Source organism: Mauremys reevesii, linkage group 1 (assembly GCF_016161935.1).
Source record: "Mauremys reevesii isolate NIE-2019 linkage group 1, ASM1616193v1, whole genome shotgun sequence".
Lineage (NCBI taxonomy): Eukaryota > Metazoa > Chordata > Testudines > Geoemydidae > Mauremys > Mauremys reevesii.
In genome coordinates this window covers 300,121,915-300,148,199 of record NC_052623.1, presented here as the reverse complement: position 1 = coordinate 300,148,199, position 26,285 = coordinate 300,121,915, and the positions used below count along the sequence as shown (strand labels likewise).

General features: G+C 43.4%; 1 protein-coding gene across 1 annotated transcript in view; it reads right to left on the bottom strand.

Moving 5' to 3' along the window:
- The window catches only part of PPM1H (protein phosphatase, Mg2+/Mn2+ dependent 1H), a 202,388-nt gene that overhangs the window by 32,295 nt on the left and 143,808 nt on the right, over nucleotides 1-26,285 (bottom strand). Inside the window, exons 5-6 of the mRNA XM_039503148.1 lie at nucleotides 20,755-20,839; nucleotides 9,274-9,392 (exon numbers count right to left, since the gene is read on the bottom strand). Of these exons, the coding sequence (XP_039359082.1) occupies nucleotides 9,274-9,392; nucleotides 20,755-20,839 (204 nt within the window). The remainder of the gene's footprint in view (nucleotides 1-9,273; nucleotides 9,393-20,754; nucleotides 20,840-26,285) is intronic.

Sequence of the window (26,285 nt, the reverse complement as noted above, 5' to 3'; positions counted from 1 at the left end):
CGAAGTAAATGACACAGCCCTTCAGTTTTCTCCTTATTTTCCTGACCAATGTCTCAGAAAAAAACAATGGCCACAAGAGCATGACAAAAGTAGTAGTAAAAGCAAGGTTGTGATATTGCTTACTGCTCTGAGCCTCCTTAAATCCTGTCAATGCCTCCATCACATAAAACTGGGTTTAAAAAGGAAAAAGTAACGAGAGAGGGTAGCATGTACTCGGATGGATCTAGCTGTACTTTTTACTTGGTTTTGTCTTTTTTTTTTCTTCCATTTTTAAAAAGTAAGTGTGAAAGACTGTTGCAGTCCAGAAATACTCAGTAAAGGCCTAGCATACACACCACCCACAAAGTTATATTTGGATTCAGTACCAACATTTTGGAAAACAAGGCCAAATTGCATCAGGAGCCAAAAGAAGTGCCAAAACTAGAAGCAACCAGGATCTAGATCAGAGGTGGGCAAAGTACGGCCCGCGGGCCACATCTGGTTCGCGGGACCGTCCTGCCTGGCCCCTGAGCTCCTGGCCTGGGAGGCTAGCCCCTGACCCCTCCCTGCAGCCTCAGCTCACCCCACCGCCGGGCAGCTCAGCACCAGCGCACCTCCTGCAGGGGGGGGGGGCAGGGGAGAGCAGGGAGGGAGGCTAACATGCAGCCTCAGGGGAGCAGGCGGGCAGTGTGGGTGGCAGGAGCACCGCAAGCATGGGCTGGAGGACTCAGGAGGAGCACCAGGTGGCCGTGTAGCCAGCTAGAGAAAGCGCCGCTTCTCTCCGGCTGCGCAGCTGCCCCTGCTCCTCCTAAGTCCTCCGCCCATGTTCGCAGAGCCACATTCCAAAAGGGGCTGGGTTAGTGGCAGGGGTCCTGGGAGGGGGTGGTCAGGGGACAGGGAGGGCAGGGGGTAGTCAGGGGATGGAGCGGGGGTTGGATATGGCGTGGGAGTCCCGGGGTGCCTGTCGGATAGGAGTCCTGGCGGGATGTGGATAGGGTCAGGGGGGCAGTCAGGGAACTGGCAGCAGGGGGGTTGGATAGGAGGTGAGGTCCCGGGTGGTTAGGGGACAAGGAGCAGGGGGGATTGGATGGGTCGGGGGTTCTGAGGGGGCAGGAAGTGGGAGGGAGCCAGGCTGTTTGGGAAGGCACTGCCTTCCTTACCTGGCCAGTCATACCATTTTGCAACCCCAATGTGGCCCTCGGGCCAAAAAGTTTGCCCACCCCTGATCTAGATGAGGTTACTCATATGCTAAGTGGAATCTGGTCTAAGAAAACTGCAGAAAATTAGGAGGACACTGCTAAATGTTCTGCTCAGGGCAATCTCTGGAACAAACTTCCCATGCATTGATAATGACAGCAGCTACCACAAAGGGTTCTTTAAATAGTTAAAATCCTCTAAAAGGTTATGAATGTTCACATCTTCTCTTTTAGGCACAAAGACCCAGATTTTGAAAAACCGGAACCTAAACTTAGGAACCTGTCTGGTTTTCAAAATTCCTGCGTGCCCAGTGAATCCTACTGACACCATTGGGAACCTTTTGGTGCTGAATTTTGAAAAAACAACACCACTTAGTGCCTAAATATGGATTAAATCATAGGCGCTGACTCTGTGGGTGCTCCAGGGCTGGAGCATCCATGGGGAAAAATTGGTGGGTGCTTAGCACCTACCAGCAGCTCCCCGCCCCACCCTCCCACCCCAGATCAACTCCGCCCCCGCTCTGCCTCCTTCCCTGGGTGCACCGCATGCCCTCTTTCCCCCCTTGGCTCCTAGTGCTTGCACGGCAAGCGTGAGGGGTGGGGAGGGGGAACATAGCGGGGCCTGGATTTGGGGAAGGGGTCCAAAGGGGCAGGGAGAGGGCAGAGTTGGGGTGGGGACTTTGGGGGAAGGGGTTGAAATGAGAGTGGGGCAGGGGTGGGGCGTGAGCACCCACCGGCGCCAGGGAAAGTTGGTGCCTATGGATTAAATTGCCAGACTTTTGTCTCATCTGTTTTCTACATACACAATTTTTAAATTGGCTTCATAGAACATGAAAAAAAATATGGTACTCTAAATCAACTGTGTTTAAATATACTCATTTAATAAGAAAATTGAGTGAATTTATCGCTCATGAAAAGCGTCGTATTAACATCCTTGGGCATGAACAGATAGTTTGCGTTATCAGTGCCAATCCCTTGCAGTTCTGCTAACAGGCCTCAGACTTACTCTGGGAAGGATCAGCTCTACGGATGAGAAGGTAGTTCAGATTTCACGTCCATTCTATGCTTTCCTTTCTACTGAGACTGACTACAGAGTTGCCAGAGTCCATTGCAAGTTCCTCCAGTGGTGCAAGTGGAATCCATTTCTTACCAGTACGGGGGTGGGGGAAGGAGCACCATACTTCCCCCAGCCCAGGGCCCCCATGCTCTTCCCATCCCCTCCCTATGACCCACTCCCCTTACCTGGGGCGGGGGTCTCTGTCCTCCTCCTGCTGTGCGTGCTGGAGACTTCGGAACCGTAGCAGAGAAAGGAGCAGAACACCGTCAGCTCCTCCTGCGTAGCTCTACTGCCCCCAGCCCCGCTCCCCCAGCCCTGTCCTCTGGCGGGGCTGCTGTACAGACCCCAGAGAGACACAGCTCTCCTGGGAATTACAGCGGGGAAAGGAGCAGAATGTGGGACCACCGGGTGCTGCTGTACCGCCCCCAGCCCTGACCTCTGGCAGGGCTGCTGTACATACAGAGGAGACCCTGCGTGGAAGGGCTGGGGGCGGTACAGCTGCGCCAGAGGAGCTGCTGACGTGGGGCCTCCTGGCAGCCCCACGTTCTGCTCCTCCTGTGTCTTTTTGGCATGCCATACCAGCTATAAATATCTTGCTGGTACAGTATAGCAGACCGTACTGCCCTACTTACACTGCTGAGTCCCACCCCCCTCAATGAGACATCCAGTACAAACCTGAACAAACAACCCAATGGAAACAGTTAATGGCACGTGGCGTGGTTTCAAGGGGATATAGCTTGACACGTAACGTCACGAGTCACTTATATTAAGCAAAAGGAAAGGACAGCAGTTTCAGACATGTTCTGTTTGCAGTGATAACAAGGCTAGGGACATCCCTTCAAGACGGGTTTGAGAGACAAAGCCAGACAGGTTTGAGAACACAAGCTGTTCTCAATACCCCCACGTTACTTCTCTAACCAACATTCCCAGCTCATACAGATACAAAGTGGGGTTTTCATCCTTGAGCAACACAGACGAAACTGACTAGAAATGATCCCTTATTTACCTGTCTCTGGATAGAAGGGGAACAAAGGTTGGAACCAATTCTTTGAATAAAGGGTGTTCAAATCATTAATCTACAGGAACTGGTTCTCCATATAGTATATTTGATTACTGTCACTGAACCAGAATAATTAGCCACTTATTACCATGCCTTCAAAGGAGAGGAATGATAGTATGGTGTGGTTAAGGAACACTATTTTTGAAAATCAGGCAACTCAGGCCCTGATCCAGAAAAGTGTTTAAATGCGTGCTTAAATTTAAGCACATGCTTATTTGCTTTTTCTGGATCAGAGCCTTGGTTAGGATCCTATATATGGAAACAGGTGTCTGACTTTAAGCAGCCTTTGAAAACGTTTGCTGTAATCGCCTGATGCCTCAGTTTTCTCAGCTGTCATCTTCATGTCATGAGGCTGAATGGGTGTGTACAAGTAAACTGAAAACCTAACATGGAGGGTGCTAAAGAGGAGCTAAAAGTATTCAAAAAGCCTGTACAATGGAGTGGTAGTTGTGAGGGAGGGGAAGATGGCAGAAATAAGCAACTCAAACCAAAGAAAAGATTTTCACATTAAAATATACCCAAGGAGGTAAAATCCTTTTTTACAGAGAACCCAGCAGAGAGGGGTCTGTTGCACAAACTGTGGGGAACTGCTATGGCATCTTGCGGCTCTACTTTTCTCCTTTTGGTGCAGCAATGACTATTACTTTTCTGTTCTGTCTTTGTTTTATCCTGCCCCAAAGACAGTGGCTCAGTTCCTGCAGCATGTGTGCACTTGGGGAAAGCAGAGTCATTCGTCAGTGTCAGGAGATGTGCTGTACACAGCAAGTCAGGTCTCATCCCCCGCTGTTCCTGCAGCTAGAGCTGCAAATCTTGAAAAGATGCAGAACATGCACATTGCAAAGAACCATTTATCATTCCAGAGCTGTGCTCCAGACAACCAGGCAATGAGCTGCCTCATCCACACGTGAAAGAACCATTCTCCAACTCCAGCCCCTCTCCTGTTACAGGAGCTTTGCAAGCGACTAATTCTCCCTCTTGCTCTGTTTGCTAGCAGCTCTGGATTACAGTTCCTGCTGCAAAAATGACATCCTACCCCCCCTCTTCTCTAGAAAGGCCTAAAGCTGCCAAGGTTGCCATAATCATTAAATTATGAAAATGTAAGTCGCTGGGAGGAAATTAATACCAGGCACGACCAGGAAAAGGCTGCTTTCTTGTGAAGTAATTATGAAATTAAAATTTGATCTCTCCCTGGCAGTTCTACAAAGGATATGAGACGGAGGTCTAAGCACAACAATACAGTCAGCATTTCAGAGGAAGCACAGAGGGTTCCACTAGACAAAAAAAGCCCATAAAATACTAATAAAAATATGAACTTTTTATTGTAAATTACATGAATTTGGCTAAAAGGTGTAATCAAGTGGGTGAAGATGCAGGGTTTGCAGACTTCCAATTACTCTTTACAACTTGGAGTCAAGCTGTTAGGAAATGCAGCTTATCTGAATAAGACTAATAATGCTAAGTTAATTAGACCCACAGGCATTGACCAGCAGATAAATTCAGGCCTAAAAGAGGGACGCTGCCACTTTAAATACTGCCTTGGGATCCGAGGGAAGCTAATGAGGAGTGTCAGTTGGGGCTGTTTTATTAGGTGGTTCTCTAGAGGATAAAGCCTGAGGTTTCTGTAACAAGGCTTCTGTGCTTGATTCAATAAATCAATTTATATTAAACAGGGGTGCAGCGCTGGCGTCGGCTTCATAAAGCACTCTGTGGCATTTCTCAATCTGCTTATCCACTTCTCCGTCAGGCTACCTGAATGGCTGTCAGAGGACATTGAACAGAGCAGTAAAGAACAGGACAGCATCCACCTTGACATTATTTGTTCAAATCAACTTGCGTGTTCCCAAGCAAAACAAGCGCAACTGGCTCTTGGTGTGGGATTTTCGGTCCCCGTTAAGTGATTAATGAGACCTTATTTTTGAGAGCTGGAGTCTGAGCTGCAGACGCCAGTGCAGGCTGCACAATCAAAGCAAAGGTCATCCATCCTAAACGAAATTAAAAAACGAACTTCGCTTTAAACTCATTTTATCGGATGATCAGAGGCTGAAAGATCTTCCCTGTTAGAAAGGAAAGAGAGAGCACTAAATAGGTTGGCAGCATTCCAGGAGGTGGACAATATTGACCCTATAGTAAAATGATTTTTGTTTAGTGCTAGTCCTAGGATACCAGCCTTTTTGGTATGGAGTAAGTCGCACACAGAGATCCCTCCCCAAAATGTGATGACCATTGGCGGCTAATTGTGTACAACAACCACAAAATCTCACAGACACAGATGATCTGGGAACAGCTGTACCATTAGGTACACAGAATGCTCAGATTCTGCTTATGACTTCTATTCACTTTATTCCTAGTTTTTAATCCCTTACATGTAGTTGGGACTACAGCTGGTTGGAACATTTTCAATAAAATGTAATTTTGTCAAAGCCAAAATATTTTGCGGCGACATACATTTTCACCAAGAAGGATTTTTTGTCCAAGGTTCTGGTCAGTTCTGACACACAAAAAAAATCTTCCTGACTCAAAAAGCTCAGGTATCAGTTTCAAACCAGCCATTTCAACACAATTCTGTTTTCATGAAAATGTTCCAAAGGTTCGGGTTTTGTTCCCATACAGATTGAAAATAAATTCTGAAACCTCACAAGCTGCCATGAAATGGAACGTTGGCAGCTGCTAGACTTTATGGCCACAAGCGAAGAAACATCACTGGTGTATCAGTTGTCTCATGGACAGCCCAGGAGGACATGTGGAAAGATACCAAACATGCCATCTTCATGACAAGGTTTAACTTCTACCAGCCACAGGCCTGGGAACCCAGTACCACAGATCCAGCTGTGAGAAACTGCTCTTTCAACTTAGTAATACAGACGTCTGCCAGAAAATTGCAGCTTGAGATAGCTCAGAGGCTTGTTCAGCAGGAGACAGAGCTCTTAAGATACAATGCCAGCTACAGTATATATTGCGTGATGGCTGCTCAACACAACGCCGAGGGGGGTTACTTGCATTAAGCTCCCACCTAAAGGCTATATGGAATTTTTGGCACAAAATCTGAACAAACGAGACAGAGAAAGGAGACAAGGTTGGGGTGGGGGTGGGGTAAGGATTGGGGGAGAAAGGAAAGGGTTGGTCTCAAAGCAATTACAGGCATCCTTAGACTAGTGTGAGGCAGTGCGTGTTGCTGGATCGGTGGCCATCCTTATGCTATGAGGAAGCTTGGCAGCTCTGCTACCACTGTGAGCTGCTGAAACAAAGCCAATGTGGAAACTTCACAGGAAAGAAAAAAGAAGCCCAACAGCATTATGACAGTCCCAGAGACAATAACCCTTTTTTGTAATCCAAACAAGCCGGCCAAGCCAATCTATTGTTGAGCCTCTGAAAAGCTCCAGAGCACAGTAGAAGGGAAAAAAAAATCCTATAGCTTCTAATAGAAAAAACAGAAAAATGCCCTGAATTTTAAAATCAAGCATAGTTCCTTTTTCAAGGGAAACCCTGGGGGCTATGTTTTACACCACTGGAGTTTGTTAGTTTTCTTTGCATTCAATAATTAAGTGTGAGAGTGAGCGTTTCTCTTTCAAAAACCACCCACACATCTACTCACCTGTGCGGGAGGTTCACTGATCAAAGATCTTGCTAATTAATCCCCTCGCCCCCAAGTCCCCCCCCTTTCAAATTTTGCATGAAGAGGTCCAGGTTTGGCAGTGGCTTAGTACACCAGGTTATACTATAGTGAGTCTTGTGGAGAAGGTAAGGAAATATATGCTGGTTTAAACTCTATAATAGCTACGCTAACTCAAGGAGGGAAAGGGAGAAGTAAGTAACCTGAGGAGAGAAATCATCATCATGAAATAACAATCACTGAGCCTGTAAGTATGTTTGAAATCTAACATCTTAACTATATTTTTAGCCATTAAAAGGATTCCAATGTTGAGCTCCGGGGCCTGTTTCATGAGCTAAACAAAAGACGCCTGCCTAGAAGATTATTACACAAGAACACACAGGTAGTGGGAAGCACAATTTCCTTGACCAAGCACATTTAAAACGGAAATGGCACCCTTATCTGATCAGCTAAGCTTCACAAGGAAATAGCAGTCCCTTCATCATTGGATTGTTTTCAGCTCTGAAGTAGAGAAACAAGAGAGACTGCTGATATTCCAGCACCGGACTTAGTCTGAGAAAATGGCTACAAGATACTCAACTGCTGACTAATGACTCCAGTACAAAAGTGGTCCTCCCTTCTTTGCTCACATTTATAAATTCAGGGACTAGAGTGAAGATGTGGCATCATCTTCCACTTGCATTTTTGTGGCTCTTTCCACACCCTTGTTCTTCAGCTGTCAGTACAACCCTGGTGTACTTACAGGTGAATTTTTAGTCATGGTTTAAGATATGTTACCTAACAGGATCGTAAACTGTAGTGTAAACGCTATGCAAATGTTTGTTCCAGGATACCAATGTTGTTGTTAGTCACATTTCATCCTAGCCTAGCAACAGCCACCAGTATTCTGCCTATGCTGAAATTTATAACCAAGTTAAAACATGACGAAAAAGTGTGGACTTTCCCTTAGACAAAGAGAACATAACAAAAAATGAGTACATGAGAGCTGACAGAGTTTACACACTGGTGTTAATGGGAACACGGGACTGGACTAGATGGACCACAGATCTGATCCAGTGTGGCAATTCCTGTCTCTAACAGGGGCCAATGCCAGATGCTTCAGAGGAAGATATAGGAAACTTCTTAATCCTTAGTAGTTAATCTTATGTCATGGAACAGGGGAACAGAAGCTCCTGATATATCTTCTCTATAACTATTCATTATTTGATACTTTTATTTTGTCCCCTCTTACTCATCCCCCTTTTTAAAGCTATTTAAAAATACCATCACCCCAATCTCCTCACATGAATGTATTTCCTGGCCTTTGATTACTCTTGTTGCCCTTCTTTAAACACACCTTTAATTTTGCAAAAGTTCTTTTTTAGCTGGGATGACCAGTGCTGCACATAGCACTGAAATAGGACATATAATTGATTTATATAAAGGCATTATAATATTATCTGTATTATTCTCCATCCCATTCCTTATTCATCCTGACATTGTTTGCCTTTTTGACCACAGATGCCCATCACAGTGATGCCCAGGTTTTGCCCGAGTTGATACAGTTAATTTAGAACCCCATAAGGTGTTTGAGTAGTTGGAATTTTTCCCTCCCGTGTGGATCACTTTGCATTTATCAACACTGAATGTCATTTGCCATTGTGTTGCCCATTCACCCAGCTTGTTTAGGGCTCTGAATTTCCTCCCATTAGTCTCTGCTCCCGACTAACCTAAATGACTCTATCTGCAAATCTCGTTGCTCATTCCCCTTTCCAGAGAACTGATAAATATATTAAACAATGCGATAACTGTTACAGAATCTTGAGTCACCCTACCGTTAACGCTTTGCCAAAAGGAAATTTGACCATTTATTCTTCCTCTTTGTTTCCCTTCTCCTAGCCAGTTTTTAATACTTTGCCCCTCACCCAATGACTACTTACCTTCTTTAGTAGCTTCTTGTGTGGGACCTTGTTCAAGTCCTTTTGAAAATCTAGGGGTATCTACCCTACAACCACTTCAGTGGCACATTATTAAGGAGTTCTTCAAGCACATTATTAAAGAAAATGAATTTATTTTAAACCAGCGACTACAATATTTATAAAACAGAGTGATTTCAAACACATGAAAGAGTCACATGATATGTCCTTTGAGGGTCTTGCCTCACTATCACTTCTCACACCAAGAATGAGCCAAAGTCATAACTCTAGGTAATAATCTCTGATTTAAGATTTTGTTTCCTAAAAAGAATAAAAAGTTGGATAGAGGGAGATCCCCTTTCACAACACAACACACACACACACTTCTGTTTTGATGTAGACAGATTTATGCTAAAATCAAGAATGCATGCATTTCCCCCCCCCAATTTCAATGCTCAGAAATGGCAAGTTCTTACCAGCCAGTCATGTTAAAGTCCCTGTAGAGCATCCTCTTCCCAACTTCCTTACGCTGCACCCTCCTTGGAAACTCTAAATGTGTGAACTCGTTACCCAGTAGGTGGGGCTGCATGAAAGCCTATGGGCAAAAAAAACCAGAAACCATGGTCATATCTTAGAACAAAATTCATCCTGTCCTCCCCGCCCCCATTTTTATACATTTTTTAAAAAGAGGCGATGACTAACTATCCTAGCAAACAGTATTCATACACATGAATAAAAGTCTGACAGACTATTTGGTGGTTAGTATAGAAAGCTAATCAGATACCTCCATAATCAGCAGTGAGATCTCCCCCAAGTCTTCTCCCACTTAATAAATACTAATACTTAGTACTTGTATAGAATATTTCATCCATTTATCTCAAGGCAGTTTGACAAGGTAGATAAGCATTATCATTAAGGCTAAGATTCTGTCAAGGGTATTTTTAGTAAACGACACGGACAGGTCACAGGCAATGAATAAAAATTCATAGAAGCCCATGACCTGTCCCTGAATTTTACTAAAAATACCCGGGGGGGCGGGGAGAACAAAGTTCAGCTGGGGCTTGCAGCTGCTCCCACCGCTGCTCCTGTGGCAGGGGCTGACGGCTGCTGCTCCAGCCCCAGTGGGGCTGACCCAACCCCAGCTGTTGTTCTGGCAGCCCTGGGGCTGGCTGCTGGCCAGCTCTTCTGACAGCCACTGCTTTAGCAGCCCTGGGGCTGACAGCTGCTCCAGACCTGCCCATCTTCAGCCAGCCAGCCAGTTCCCATTTTTGTAGCATGTTTATTAATTGCCTTCCTTCTTCTAAGGGGAAAAAAACAACAACAAAAAAAACAGTACTGACCCCATTTCTCCTGCTGAACCTGTACCAGTTCCTGACAAATTGCCTTTAGCAAATAAACTCTCGGTTATACAATATTTTCTGTTACCATGAGTATATCTGGTCCTCCCGGAAGTGAATAATTATTCATGCTGGACAGATCCAATCATAGTATGGGTAAACATATTAACTAGAGCTAGTCAGAAAATGGAATCCTCCCCCTGAAAGAAAATGTCAAGTTTTCAGTCAAAAACTAAAATATTTCAGTCCTGCCTCATGAGAGTTGTAGTTTGGGTGCCTCACATTCCCATTCTCCTCTGTGTGCCCGGCTCCCAGGTCAAACGACATCTTTCCACATGATGCACCATGGTCTCAGTTCTTGGTGATGGGAGGCAATGTATCATGATAGCTGCATGGCAGCAGTGCATCATGGGAGATTAAATACATCCAGTGATCCTGGCCCATAGAAAAGAACTAGAGCATGAGGCACCCGAACTACAGTTCTCATGCGGGACTGTGGTGGCATTTCGGAATCAAAATATTTCTGTTTTCTGCCAAAATATTTTGGGTTTTGGCTTTCAGATGTTAAATAAAAACTGGTTTTAAAAAAAATTTTTTTTTTTGGTAGAAAATGGACACTTTTCACAGAAAATTTAATTTAGTTAAAAACAAAATTTTCTATCAAAAACAGCTTTGGTGAAATTTTTTGATCAGCCCTAATATTTACACAGCTCTGCCAACGTGCCTCAGTTCCCGCCCTGCTGCACTCCAGCTACTGAGATCCTGGATCTCTCTACCAAAGACTGCTTGCTAATGTTACTAAAGGGTCTGGTGATTCTGTGATGGTGTAGCAGGGTGGACCCCTGCTCCTGCCCTGAAGGGTTAAAAACAGCCCTGGGACGGGGCTGTGGCTGGAGAAAGCAGGTTTTAGGCTGGGCTGATTGGGGAAAGAAGGCTGCAGCTGGGCCATGCCCCAATCAGGCCCAGCTGGCCCCTATCAGAGGCTGAGAGCCAGAAGCCCAAGCAGTCTCTCTCTGTGTGTAGAGGGAGAAGGGCCTGGCTGCAGGGAGCTAGACACAAGGTACCTGAGTGGAGCAGGGCTGGGGAAAGGCAGAGGAGCCGGGGAGCTCCAGCCTGGAAAGCCCCAGGCTGCAGCCTAGTATTGGGCCAACAGGTACTGGGGAGGTTGCAGAGGGCAGCCCAGGGGTAGGCCAAGGCAGCAGGTCCAAACCCAACCTTGCCGGTGCTGAGTAGGCTGATACTGCAATCTGCCCCAGGGCGCAGGGGCTAGACAATGACTGGCAGTAGCCATATACTGAGGCAAGGTGGGGATAGTGGGTGGGGGTTCGCCAGGGAGGGGAGACCTAAGACTGAGAGAAAGGGGTTACTGCCAGGGGGCAGCACTCCATGTAAAAGGGCACCGGGTCCAGGGAGGGACACGGAGGCCAGAGGACAGGCAGATCACCGGCCTGCAGAGGGTGTTCCAGAGCTGGAACGAGCTAATTCCTGAAAGACACCAGCAGGAGGCGCCGCAGGGGTGAGTCCGCTTGTCTACAGATGGGAACCAATGTCAGACTAAACCATTTATTTTCATTTGGGGTCTAGAAAGAAGTTACACCGAAATCCCCAGATGTGAAAAGTTAATCCATTAACACCGTGCCTGAGCTCATGTACAACATTAATAGTTATGTTTCCCCTCCACATTTTATCATAAGCAGCAGCAAAAAGAAACAAAAGAAAACATTTAAGGCTTATTTACATATGCATACTGGTGGGGTTTTTGCATTTACTGACAGTAAGCTTCTGCCTGAGACAAACTGAGCCAAATTAGCCAGGGATCACTGGGCCTAAGGTGGACAGACAAAAGTTGCATTTCCCTTAGCCTTCTGGAAATGCCTCTTTCCCCCCGGTTCAGTTGGTTAAGGGAATAAAATCTGCCTTATCTTCAGCAGCAGCTGCAGTCAGGGAAGATCAAATGAGTTGGCAGTTTCTAGCCATGACATAAATGTAGTACTCATGAAAAATGAGCAGTTGGGAGTATCTGAAACCTTAACTGATGTACCCAATAGCTCTCATACAAATAGGTCACAATAAAATATTTCCTTTATTTAAGGCGTGAACTTGCTGAATTCAGTGGGAGCTGGATCAGGCTCAACACATCACCTCTCTATCTTAAAGAAACCAATTGCTTCCATTCTTTTATCCAGATACCTTTTGAGAAAAAAACCTCCAGCTTCACTGAAATAGAGTCAAGGCAGATGACGTTTTGACTGGCTAACTAGACTGCAGTCTACTTTCGAGGCCCAACTTTCAAGTTTGATGGAGACCTTCTTCTCTTTTGCTGAAACAAGAGTTCCATCAAATCCCTTCTCAGCACAGGACAATATTACTTTATCTGCAAAATGTAGTCTTCAACAAAGTTCCCCTAAAATATTGTCCTAACGGGCCATGTACATGGATCACTGTCCCCTGCTAAAAGAATTTACTGTAAGGTATTACTGATTTTTAAAAATGTCTAGTGAGATCAAACCTATAGCATACATCTTGGAAAGAGGTTTTCTGTACCTTTACTTTAGAATTTTAGATATCCAATATGTAAATTTATGTATAATCATTGCATTTATCTTTTTTCTTTTATATTGAAAACTATACATGTCTAAAAGAGTTTGATTCAGTATATTGCAGTATAAAATCTATCTGGTAATTTTTGACAGCCAAGAGATGAGATAGAAACCTGGTTGCTAATTTTGATAGATAATTTTGTATTTTACTGATATCCTAAATAAATTCCTGAAACTCAGTATTTTATTACGTTTTTTTCTGGGCTTTTCCACTATTCACTCTTTTTTCATCTGCTGTGTTGAAAAAATGAAGTAAATAATCAGTTTAGAACGTTGATGATTTCAGTTTTTGTAAAAAATACATGGATTATCTTGAGCAAATAATTACAAATCTAGTCCACTTGAAGCTTAGTATTCTCTGCCTTTAAAACAGGCAGCACTGTTTAAAACACAAAAAATGCCCTACCACCAATGGAGTTTTTCCCCTCTTAGATTATCAAATTGCTTGTTTTACTGTATAGACAACTCCAAAAGAAACGAAATCCATAAGGCTTTTAGCAACATTTTTTCTTGGAAAATAAGAATGTCCCTTATTGCAAAGGGAAAGTGATTGTGAGAGACTGCGTTTCATAAAGATTTGCTCAGATGGAAAATCTAAGGTCACACGTGAAATAAGATTAATAAAGCTGGCAGAGCTACCAGTGGACTGCTAATGTTCAAATAAGATTTCTCTTCCGCAGCCTACCCTCAATGTTTGATTTACAATCTAAGAATCTTAACTTGATTCTAGTATTTTTGACGTCAGTAAAACAGAGAAGGAGAAGAGTAATTTGGAAGCTGCTGGTGTCTGAATGTGAGCTGAATTCTTATGTGAAGAAACATTTCTTTTGCAGTTATTCTTGAAGTTTCCTTGGTAATTCTACAAAGTGATATGAATGTGCCACTATAAAACACAGAACTGACTCCTTTCAGACTGCGTTATTGAGAACTGTTCCCTATTTACTACAAGGCGTGGCTCTTCGCCTTCCCCCTGGTGACAGATTGTGTTTTGCAATAGAAAAAGAAAACAAATACAAAACAAAAATCTTCAACATCTGCAGATCTTTAAAGGAGATCCACAAGCAGACACAAAGAAATCTCTTTAATTGATCAACAAAAGCAAAATGTGAATCAATTCTAACAAACATTTAGATAGTGGTTAGACATCACACTTGTCAATGATTTTGCACATACTCAGTCTAGGTTTAAAAGAATGCTAAGAGAAAAATATATTTCACAGAAAAAATGTTACTTAGCTTTAAAGTAAAAACAACCAACCTTGGTGAATATCAAATACTTTACTTTCTGTATTCTTACCAGGCTACTTAAGAAGGCTTCACTCTACTATTCTGGCTTTAGGGTACAAAAAATATTTTCCACCATTTTGGTCTTTCAACAGTTATTACTGTCTGCTTTGGCACACATCTACAGTATTCTGTATTATATGCTTTTGGGAGTCAGCCATTTTATGGTTGTCTATATTAAAAGTTCAGCATTAGTTATGTTCTTTTAACAGTTAGCCATGTAGAAAAGAACCCACTCATGGAAATATGAGTCACACTTCTTTCAACGGGCTGGTTTCCCCATTTCCTTTTTATTAAAATTGATCTGGAAAGCAAATGTGAAAACTAAGTTAACTCACATTTATGTACCAATATCCCAACAAATTAGGCTATAGAGAGCATTTGTGTGCCTTACAATTCTCTTTGCGAAGTCCTTTAATGTTGACTACTTCACTCAGGCTATCCTAGAATGCATCATTCTGTGACATCCAATATCAGAAGTTTCATTGCAACTCATGGTACTATCAGGGTTGCCATTTTTACCTATAAATATAGCCAAGCCTCAAGGTATAGTACTATTCCTTTAATACAAGGACAATAATCATTGTGTCTTTTCCTCAAGCACTACATTTTAGTTCACGACCCCACACTCACACTGGAAAAGGTTAAGTGTGACACATCCAGGGGAGGTTCCAAGCACACTGGTCAGTTACTCTAGGGCTGGATCCATATTCAAAGCCAAACAGGAAATCTAAATAGGGGAAAACATTAGAAAAAGAAAACAAGTCTCCAGGATCAGAAATATAGGGCCAGGTCCTGGGTGGACAGCTGTAGTTTCCCTTTATATGGGAAAGTTTCCAACTGGTGGAGAACTGACACTGGCTGTCTCTAGCACCAGATGAGCACAAAAAGTGGCCTATAGCCACCTTTGCTCCTCCTTCTGCCCAATGCACCAAGCAGAGCTCTGGTGCATCTGAAGATTTGGATCTAAGGTGAATGTGTAAAGAAATACAAGAGTAAGAAATCTGGACAAAATGGGTATTTTGGAAGTAGACTGTACTACCATTAACCAACACTCATTGTTGGGAAGTTGAAAGGAGCCCCCGCTCCCCAAACCATACAAAATATTTCCATATCCCAGGTAATACTTTGTAAACTAATCTTTCAGACAGAGAAGTATCTATTTAAAAGAATTACATGAGGGGACGGATGGTCTTGTAGCTAAGGCACTAGACATACTTGGGAGATCTGGGTTAAATTCCCAGCTCAGGCACAGAATTCTTCTGTATTGTAGAGCAAGTCATGTAATGTCTCTGAGCCTCTGTTCCCCGTCTGTAAAATGGAACAGCAATAATTCCTTCTGCCCACTCCTGGTCTTTCTAGACTGCAAACTTTCTGAAGCAGGAACCCTGCCTTGAACTGCATACAGACAATATTTAGGCCGACTGTAATGTAAACGATAATGTTGTACCTGTCTGCAAAAGTCAATATTAACAGAAGTTTCTGGAGGGAATACATAATAAAATACATGTTGCAAAAATGAACTAAATGGCAAAATCTAGAATGATTCATATTTAAAAAAGTCTCTTCAGAAGAGGAAAAGGAAATTGATTGGGGTAATCTCCAGACATATTTTTTGCCAGCCCAAATGCTGAAGTCTTAGAAAACTTCAGAAGGCAACAAATCAGTGCACAGTCAATATCTGGTTGGATTTTATCATCTTTTTCACAGCATGTTAGCAAGGGAAGCACCATGATTTCCTTCCAGAGTGCCTCAGGGATCATAATAAAAAGGTTGTCACAAATGCTGAGCCCCACAACTTCAAAGCAAAAGGACAACACTTCGTAGCCTGGCAAAAACCTGTCTGAAGAAGGGCCTACTACATGAATGGAACCTATTTGGGAGCAAGAAGACAACAAGTGCTGTGAATCTGGAGAGGGAAGGGAATGCGAATGTAACACTTGTACATCTTTTGCTAAATGATCTGTGTCTTAAGGTGTCATATCTTTAAGAGGAGATGACTGCTAGGAGGGGATCTGTAACTGGAAGCGCCAAGAAGTTTCTAGCTCATTGACAGAGCAGATTGCTTCTGCTGCAGACATTCATATAGAATCAGTGGGAGGAATCCAGGGGCTGCATTCAGGTAAGCGTAGGTTGCATTTGAATGTACGCTTTTCTCCTAAAGAAGTAAAACTCTAGGTGAGACTAGTCCTTACTAGATGGTTGGGGTGAGAGTGACTCGATGAATGGAAGCCCAAGTGCTCCTTGGAGCTGCTAAGAAATAGGTCCATGCTCATGGATATTGTAGGACAGGCCCTACCAAAAACTATGCTATAATTTGGGCTGGTCAGAAAATCTTTTCTCTAATGGTTTTTCTGCATTGTTAAACTAGCTCTAGTTGCAACAGTGACCCGTGCCACTTTCTTCTCTGTTTCTGGAGGAGACAAGACTGCAGTGGGTTTATAGTTCATTTGAGCTAAACACATATTACGAGAAGGAAGATTACATTGGCACTGATAACTGCAGAGTGACATATTTGTATTAAAATGACCAGAATGTGCATTTCTTCCTGTTGTTCAGTATGCATGGGAGAGGGAACTGGGAAACTACATTTAAACTGGAAGCCAGAGACTTGCATCCAAACAAATCCAAAGTAAATACCCTTAAGACAAGGAAGTGCAGTGAATATTGGTTTCCAGAGATGTAAGGATTAAAAGAGACAGGTGATGGCCCTAGACAGATAAGGAGGATGACCAGAAATCTCAGGTGGTTTAGATACATTATAACCAAGCATTTGAACTTTTAGAATTGGATGCTTATTCAAGCTAAATAAGAAAACTTGGTTCTTTTGAAGTTTGCCCTAATTAACACTCATTTTTCAAGTGCCTCAAAATACTGTTAGATGGCTACTACTACTTTTTTTTTTTTAAACACTGGAGTAAAAGTGTTACCTATGGAACGTTTGAAATTGTCTCTAATTTTGTTTCACGCTCTTGCTGTCTTGTGTGGATTTCCTTTGAACATGATACCCGGGGCCCAGGCACATTTGCTACATATACAAATGAAATCAACAAAAAAAGGTAAAGAAAATTCCAGGGGAAACAGCAGAAGTGCTTTTCAAATCAGCTGCTGTTTTCAACTATAAACCAGAAAGGACATCAAAAGAGCAAAATCCCTTGTAGGCAATGCTTTATCTCTTATTTTCGTAGAGAAGTGCCAGGCTCCCAAGATACTACAGATTCCCTTTATTTTATAGGAAAACAAATTATTTTAAATATAACTAAGTATAAATATTTATTAGGCCTGCTTTGTATTTGGTTCTCTGAATATGAATACATCCCAAAATATTTCTTTCCTCTGAAATGTTCAGACTCAAGCAATGAACTGGAATAGGAATTAAATCTGAACAGAAAAACAAAAAGGCATTGCCTTCCAAAAAATGTTTTTAAAATCCCAACAATCTTGCATCTCTACCCCACCAAATACTGAAACAGTTGGAATAGGCTGAACATAAAAGGTATTTTAGGAACAGCAGAAGACCATCAGGCCTTGACTTGCCCAGTTAATGAAGCTGCATTAAACTTTAACTGGAACTTTTGAGAGGCAAACCAAAAGACTGTAGCAGGTAAGAAATCTGTTTGCAATGCCACTTTTTATGATCTCATGTGACTGTGACAGGGTCCTAGCTAGGAAACCCTGAGCCAGCCTCTGTCACGCCAGCTCCAATCAAGAAAGGGGAATTGGAGCTGGTGGAGTAAGTGCAGGCCTAAGTGGCAAATGGGGAACAGCTGCCGGCCTTGTTAGCCAGGGGCTATATAAACGCTGGCAGGAAGGAAGCCACGGGGAGAGGAAAGGGAGGAGTCAGGGGCTGCTTTCCCCTGCTGGTTGCAGAAGCCAACAGTCCCTGAGGCTGTAAGCCTGATGTTGTCTGTAGCTACAAGGTGGTGGGAACTTCTACTGTAAACAAAGAGAACAGGTGACTGCACCAAAGCAAAGGTCTATGGCAGGTTTGTGGGTGCAGCATGGGCAGAAGCTAGAAGGAACCACCGGTGCCCTGTAAGACATGGGGGCTTGTCCAGGACCCTGAGCCAATGGATGTGGTTGGTGGCCCGGAGATGGAGGAGACTCTGCAATGGCTCGTAAAAGATGAGGAGCAGATGCAGAAGGCCCTGCAAAGCATCCAGCAGTCCCACCAGGCTGAGAAACAGGCCTTGCTAACCTGTCAGGCAGAAAAGCAGAAAAACCTACAGGACTTTAAAAGAGAGCAGGCCAGCGTGCAGCAGCAATTCCTGCAACAAATGGTGAGTCCCGCAGTAGGAGATGGCACCCGCCCGCCAGGCTTGGGACTCTGTAAAATGGGCCCAGCAGATGACCCGGATTCCTTGGTTTGTTTGAGCGGGTAGCCATGGGTGCAGATGGGATAGGGCAACTGGCTCCCTATCTGGTGGGAGAAGCTCAAGAGGCCTACATGGCCCTAAGCAAGGAACAGGCCTGGAATTATGGGATGGTGAGGGAGGCCATCCTGGACTGGGTGGACCTATCGGCGGAGAAATACTGTCAAAAGTTCTGGTCAGCCCGATGGATGGGTGCTGCACAGTCCTGAGCATTGGCCCAGAGACTGATGGACTGGATCACCTGCTGGCTGAGGCCCAAGACGCAAACAGTAGGGGAGATAATGGATGCCCTCATCTTAGAACAATTGCTACAGGGCCGCCGTGAGAATATCCGAGTCTCGGTCAGGCAACATCAGCCAAGTATGGTTGATGAAGCAGTCAAGTTGACCGAGGAGTACACGGTGGCAGACATTCCCCAAAGGGAGAGCCGATCCTAAAAAGACAGAATTGAGGAAGAAACTGAGGGAACCCCTTCCTGGGAAAGGCCCTAAGAGGAAGAAGGAACCCTGAGAAGCTCCCAGTAGAGCTGGCATGATTATTTGCTGGCAATGCGGGCAGCCAGGACATAAAAACGGGGACTGCCCAGATACAGAATGTGGGTGGGCTGAATTTTGTGGCTGGACCAACGCTGGAGGGGGGACAAGGGGGCAGAGGCTGTCCACCATCCTGGTGAGGGTGAGGAGGAAACGCCATAGGGGTAGATACAGTTTCAGCCCCCTTGCTCATCCAGAGGGTGCTGATAAAACTGCACTGAATAATTCCAAGTGCATGGATTGTCCTGGAGTGTATCCTTGGGGACAGGAGATACTGCCCGATGACTCAGGTCGCCCTAGAAGTGTGGGGAAGCTTTAAATGGAAGCGAGTCGGGGTAGTAGAGAGGTTACCATACCCCATTATGTTAGGTACAGACTGGGGCCTTCCCTCGGAGGGAAAAGGAAAGGTTCCCTGTAGAAGGGGAGGGGACTCCTAGACTGAGAAGCCCTGGGGAGGAAGAAGAGCAAGGCCCTCAGGGTAGCAACCATGAGAACCCTAGACAACAGATAGGGTAGATCGAGAGGAAGGAGGTGTGGGGGAGAGGGCCAGCCCAAGTCCCTTAGAGGGAGAAAAGGGGTAACTGGAGCTCCCCACAATGCAGCTCCCAGGAGAAGAAACAGGGACCCCGCATGGTGGCTTGGGAGAACCCAAGGTATCCAGTAGGAGGTTGGGATTGGCCTTGACCCTCAACCAGAAGAAAAGGGGATAAAGGAGAAGGGATGCTTGCTGGGGTGAAATTGGTGTGAGGACCTGTCAGTGGCAGCAGAGCTATAGGGACATCCACCCCCTGACCAGTGTACTTTTTGTGGGTGGGGATGAAGGAGCCTCCAGGAGATGATGCTGGTGATTGCCTGAAAGAGAGGGAGAGGCTTCCCTGGACGAACCCTTCTGGATGGGAGTGGAGAGGCTGAGGAAGGATGAATCTGGTGGTTCATAAGGGGGCAGGTGTGTGACAGGGTGCTGGCTAGGACACCCTGAGCCAGTCCTCTATCACAATAGCTCCAATCAGGAAAGGGGAATTGGAGCTGGTGGAGTAAGCGCCGACCTAAGTGGCAAACAGGGTACCACTGCCGGCCTTGTTAGCCAGGGGCTACATAAACACTGGTAGGAAGGAAGCCAGGGGCAGAGGAAAGGGAGGAGCCAGGGAGTTAGCGGCTGCTCTCCCCTGCTGGTTGCAGAAGCCAGTCCCTGAGGCTGTAAGCCTGCCGCTTTCTATAGCTACAAGGTGATGGGAACTTCTACTGTAAATAAAGAGAACGAGTGATTGCACCAAAGCAGAGGTCTACGCCTGGTTTGTGGGCACAGCAGGGGCAGAAGCTAGAGGGGCCCATCGGTGCCCTGTTACAGTCATACAGCAATCAGTGGGCTCAACTGTTAGTTTTAATGGTGTAAATATTAAATGGCGGTTTGAGTCAGAAAGAAGTAAAAATATATTTAGTTATTCATTACATGGCTTATAGGCTAATAGTGCTTTGTACATAAACCATCCTGTCTCTCATCCGCTAGTCATTGGCAAACTAGTAAAGCATCCTTCCCAATCCACAGTTATCCACACTGAATGACACCACCTCTATGGTAGATCCAGCCTAGGAAAGAGATCTCTGTCAGCCATGCTAATAAAACACGGGAAAACAATATGCACCACAGTCTCTCTCACACAGAAATGTCAGACTGCTACATTAAATACCATTGCACAGTAAACACTGGGAGGGAGTTAAGTACCCTACTCAGTTTGCTTCTAGATGTGCTATAGTAAAATGTTACTTAATCTCGTGAACATATGACGGAGCAACATTCAGCAGCAGGTAGTACAATCCTCAGGTCTCTTACCAGATATTGTAGTCGCTGACGCTCAGTCTCAGGAGTGAATTCTGAAGACATTGGAATAATTTCTTTGTTCCTGATTATTATGGCCCTGCAATTGTCATAAAACATTGTCAGTAGAGACTACAGAAAATACTGGGACATGTGGTCTTTTTCTAACATTAGCTGGGTGCTTATTCTGCTCGGACCACAGCAAGACAAAAAAGTGCCTTCCCTTCTCCCCCCCCCAAAATATTATAAAAACTAGATGCCAACTCTTGCCCCATTTTATTTTTGGTGGAATAGCAAAACAGTAGATTTGCTTATGTCAAATTCAACTCATTCTTAGAGCTCAGAAAAATCAGGCACCCAAACAATAAGGACAGGAGTTATTTCAAGCCAACTCTACAGGGTATATTCTTATTCGTGAAAGCCAGACACCCAGAGGAGATACTGCAGAATTACTGATTGCAGAACAACCCTTTGCAGGCTTTAATCCCAGTAGGGGCTGACAATCTCCAACCTGCTGGCTTCAGATGACTCATGCAAGCTACTTTCCAGTTATTGATTGGTCGTATGTCATGTCAGAACATTTCCATTCTCGCAGCAAATGGAAATGGCAAAGCAAATCCTGTTTAACACAAATCTAACTAGCTACCTGCCAGAGGAAGACAGGTAATGGGATGGCTATAGATCATCTGGCAGATTTCACACACATTTCTGCAAATGGCACAGAGAAAAGAAAATTCTACCAAACAATGAATATATATTTCTGTCATCTCTATAAAATATCTGTATAAAATAAAATGCCACATTTGTCCCTTGTGTAACTGTTTCAGCTAATGGGAGATACACCAGGGAAGAATTTGGTCCGTAATGTTTCTACTGTATTTATTGTTCATGTATCCATTCTAATAATAGAATTTTATTCTGATACCTTTTGTTATTATTTAGGCAGCCCCTCAAGTAGTGCACTCATGGTGCTTTATATGGTGGTTAAAGAAGACATACATGTTCCCAAAGATTTTATAATCTTCAAATCTGCCCATCTAGATTATTAGAGTATTTTAAAATTGGAACACTTGGTACTGTATTGACTTCCCCCCCTTTTTGACATTACACTATGCATACACAAGTAACTGTTATTTGAATGCAAGTCTTTACAGTTCCAACATCATATTGATCCCTCCCTTTTGTGATCCTTTATGCCCTTTTCACTTGTGCTATTCATATCTTAATTCCTTTGATAATTTGATTCATTTATTGACTGCTACCCTACATTGGGTATCCTAGTGGCACAGAAAAGCCATTGAAGTACATTGTATACACACACACACACACACACACACACACACACTCTGATGAACCTTAAACGGAGATTCAAGAGACAGACCCTCCTTGGAAAACACCCCTTAAAGTGCTGCTTTTCACAATTAGGTCTAGGGCATAACTGCAATACATCACATCCCCATACGTCATTTAATGCTATATTAGATTAATGTAACCTCCAAATCACTAGCTAATATGCAAATATAGCAATGATGTAATGGAATGATAGAGGGAACAAATGGGTTGGGTGGGATTGTAGGGGTTATGTGGAAATGAACAGGGATGCGTGGAGAGGTTGAATCTATGTCGCAGAGAATGCAGAGATGTGGGTCTTCAGTTGCAAGGGGTCTTGTAGTGGGAGGAAAGTGTGTGTGTGTGTGTGTGTGTGTGTAAATAGTTTTGATAGAGACCATGAGCTTATTGCTCTTGGTTTTTCTGAACTCCACATGCAAATGATGCTACAGGTTTATTAGTGGAAGTCAGAGGGGAACACACAGAAACCCACCCTACAGCATCGCATTTGCTTCATGAAAGCTAAGAATCCCATTGCTATTAATATCAGAAATTCCATGTATTTTCTGTGTGGGGAGGGATTCTCCTAGTGGTAATAATTCAATCATTTTAAAATGGGGAAAACACTGGGGAGAAATTTTGGCAGAATCTTCTTCTAAATATAGTTTAAATTAGTAATGGGTCTACCCCCCTCCCCCTCCTCTCATTCCAGTCTGGTAAAAATGACTTGGTGGAAGTCATAATTAGGCTTTGCAGTATGCCCAGAAGTTCAGCACCTTCATTTGCAAAACTGAAATAAGAACAGCACTGACTGTTTTGTGTGCTGGCAGCTTTGCTTTATTTTTTGCTAATGGTTAATTTAATGTGGCTTTGAAACAGAGACAAGTGCTCAAATACATTAGCCAGTTTTCATAACCCTTTCATCTGTAATTTGACTCGTGAGTAATGGTCTGACACAGTTTGAAGGGTCTAGGGTTTCAGCATGTTGATAAATAGTCTGTATTGAGTCATGCTAGAATGATCAAAAGACGTTAACATAATTTTTTTATCTTAAAAGAATGAATTGGAAGGATTCCGTGGATCCTAAATTTGGTCTGAAGGAGCTAATGTTAAAGTCAACGGAAGCATCACACACATCAGTACTATTGTTAGACTATTAACTTATGAGTTCTATTGTTTTTCAAAAAGCTACCATTTAAGAGATCTATATCAAAACACATTTTAGGGCTCAGGTCCTTCTCGGAAGACACTGGAATATTTCCTATTTAAGTTGATGCCTGTCTCAGGTATATATCTGAGTGTAGAACTGAGCCTCAAGGGACTAATATTGCGCGCACACAATGAAATTCTAAGGTAGGAAAGCCAGTGTTTCATGGGCCTAGCTTGTTTTGACTAGATATTACAGCCATATGGTGTGAAACAGTACAGCCCAGCATGAGAACCTTGGAACAAATCAAAGCAAAAAGATGACTTTAGGATGGAACAGAGCCTAAGTCCTGAATTTCCTTGAATTTTATTAGTGTTAAATATAAAAATCTAGAATTTATCTTAACTTGAGAGAGAGTTGCAACTGCACATAGAGTAAAATGGCTTGGAATGCGGGACTAGATAGCTCAAGAGATTAGAAATGGGACACTCAGGCTTTCACTTCTAGGTCACTGGTTTGAATTCAGCTCAGATCAATAGTAGTGCTCAATATCCCATTACCACTCTCTCAAGCTATCCAGTACTCAGTCCAAGCCATTTAACAGCTGCATATCTCTGAAGGTTGTTACTTTCAGTCCACATCACAGATGCTGGCACCACAACTGGCAAGCTTGTTGGCGATCTCACCAAGGAAGCTAAGGATTAAAGTTCTGGTCTAGTACTCCTTGAAATAGAAGGGAATCTTCCTAATGAATCCAAAGGATACTGGATCAGCCCTAATTGGACATGGAGATTGACGTACCCTCTCACCAACCCCTCCATGACACCTGAAGTACTGCCGCTGCCCAAACAGAGTCTGTTGTGTGGACAAGACCCTCAATCTCCAGGATGATCAAGATCAGTACTACAGTCACTTTAAAAATGACTTGATTTTAAGGGCGCAATCTTGACTGACTGAAGTGGGAACTAAAAACATTAAAATAACTATTTTGAAAAGTATAAAATACACATTTTTACAGTGCTGGGGGAACTCAGCTTTTAACTTTGTATTTCACATACCAGCAATGCCATAGATTCACAGATTCTAGGACTGGAAGGGACCTTGAGAGGTCATCGGGTCCAGTCCCCTGCCCTCATGGCAGGACCAAACACTGTCTAGACCATCCCTGATAGACATTTATCTAACCTACTCTTAAATATCTCCATAGATGGAGATTCCACAACCTCCCTAGGCAATTTATTCCAGTGTTTAACCACCCTGACAGTTAGGAACTTTTTCCTAATGTCCAACCTAAACCTCCCTTGCTGCAGTTTAAGCCCATTGCTTCTTGTTCTATCCTTAGAGGCTAAGATGAACAAGTTTTCTCCCTCCTCCTTATGACACCATTTTAGATACCTGAAAACTGCTATCATGTCCCCTCTCAGTCTTCTCTTTTCCAAACTAAACAAACCCAATTCTTTCAGCCTTCCTTCATAGGTCATGTTCTCTAGACCTTTAATCATTCTTGTTGCTCTTCTCTGGACCCTCTCCAAATCCTTCTTGAAATGCGATGCCCAAAACTGGACACAATACTCCAGTTGAGGCCTAACCAGCCATGTTATAGCATTATTGCTTTAATCACACATGAAGGATGTGTGTGTATGAATGTATGTAATAAAGCACAATGGCTTCTGGAAATGCTAGCTCCCAGAATATTGTGGGATTGTGGCTGTGTGATTTTATACTAGAAATTCAACTGGCTGAACACTTACGTTTTGGAGGCTGTCCCAGAAGCAAGCCTCTTTAAGGAAATAGCTAGATAGAAAACTACTGGATTGGGAGAGACTATTGTTCCCACAGCCCATCTGGTTCTGCCATATTTAATGCTGACATTTTAATTTTAACTAAACGAGTGAAACATTATAGTACAGCCAGAGGGTGAGGCTGCTATATGAGGCTGGGTGATTCATGTTTGTAGGGAATGAGTATGTCAACACTAACAGAATATTCCTAGATGACAAGGTTACTTCAGATCCATAGCAATCATTAATTTTTTATCAGCTATGAAGAAATTAAAAAAAAGCACTTACTGCAGGAAATGAAATAAGAAGTGTCAAATACCTTAGGCTCCAAATTGTATTTACTTTTAAAGTTCACTTTTCTTCCAGCTTATTGACTTCGTGCTGTTCCCTGCCCAGAAAAATACTACTTCATCCCATAGCAATTAAATAAATGGGAAAAAAAACCCTGTTCATATATTTTAAGGGCAGTGGGATCATTAGATCACTATTAGACTCCTTTATTATACAGACCATAGAATTTCACCCAGTTACCCCTGTATTGAGCCCAATAACTTGTATTCTTAGTGTAGACCCTACATAAATAATACTGTGAAATTGCACCATGTGCTTTTCACAGCATGTCTACGTGGGTTCTACAAATAAGGAGAGTTATTTTTAGTAGCATAGAGCTGGTAGAAATATACAGAAAAATATATGTATTTAAGAAATAAAAACCAATTTAAGTATTTAAAACTGGATGAACAAAAACCTGTTAGTGCTACCTCTTTTCTGACCAGGTTAATCCATGGAACGTATTGCCTGATCTAATAAACTCCCTCCCCCAAAAAAGGCATACAACTGATGTGCCCGAGTGTCCATGCTTAAGGTGGTGCAGAGGGAAATCCAAGCAGTATTGCATTTACCTACTGGTTGGATGGGCCAAAGCCCAGTGCGCAAGTATATGAAGGGAAACCATGCAAAGGGTGAAAGCGTAAGAGGGGTACATGTGAATTCTTCATAAAATGTTCCCATTTTTATTTCAGTTTGACTCAACTGTGCATTTCATTATGGCCAACTGAATGATCTCTGAGCATGTGAGCACTGTGTCCAATGCATTCTCACACATATTTAAAGTTCTGTTTATTTGTCACATTCAGTGCCAATACCCTAAAGCAATGGTTGGGGCAAGATTTTTACTTTCTGCCTTTAAACTGAATGGTTCACGAGGCAACAAAAATGGGTAACTGGTCACTGCATTTCAGTGTTGTTCCTGCTACTAAGGATTATGAGGAAAATCAATCTTTTATCCC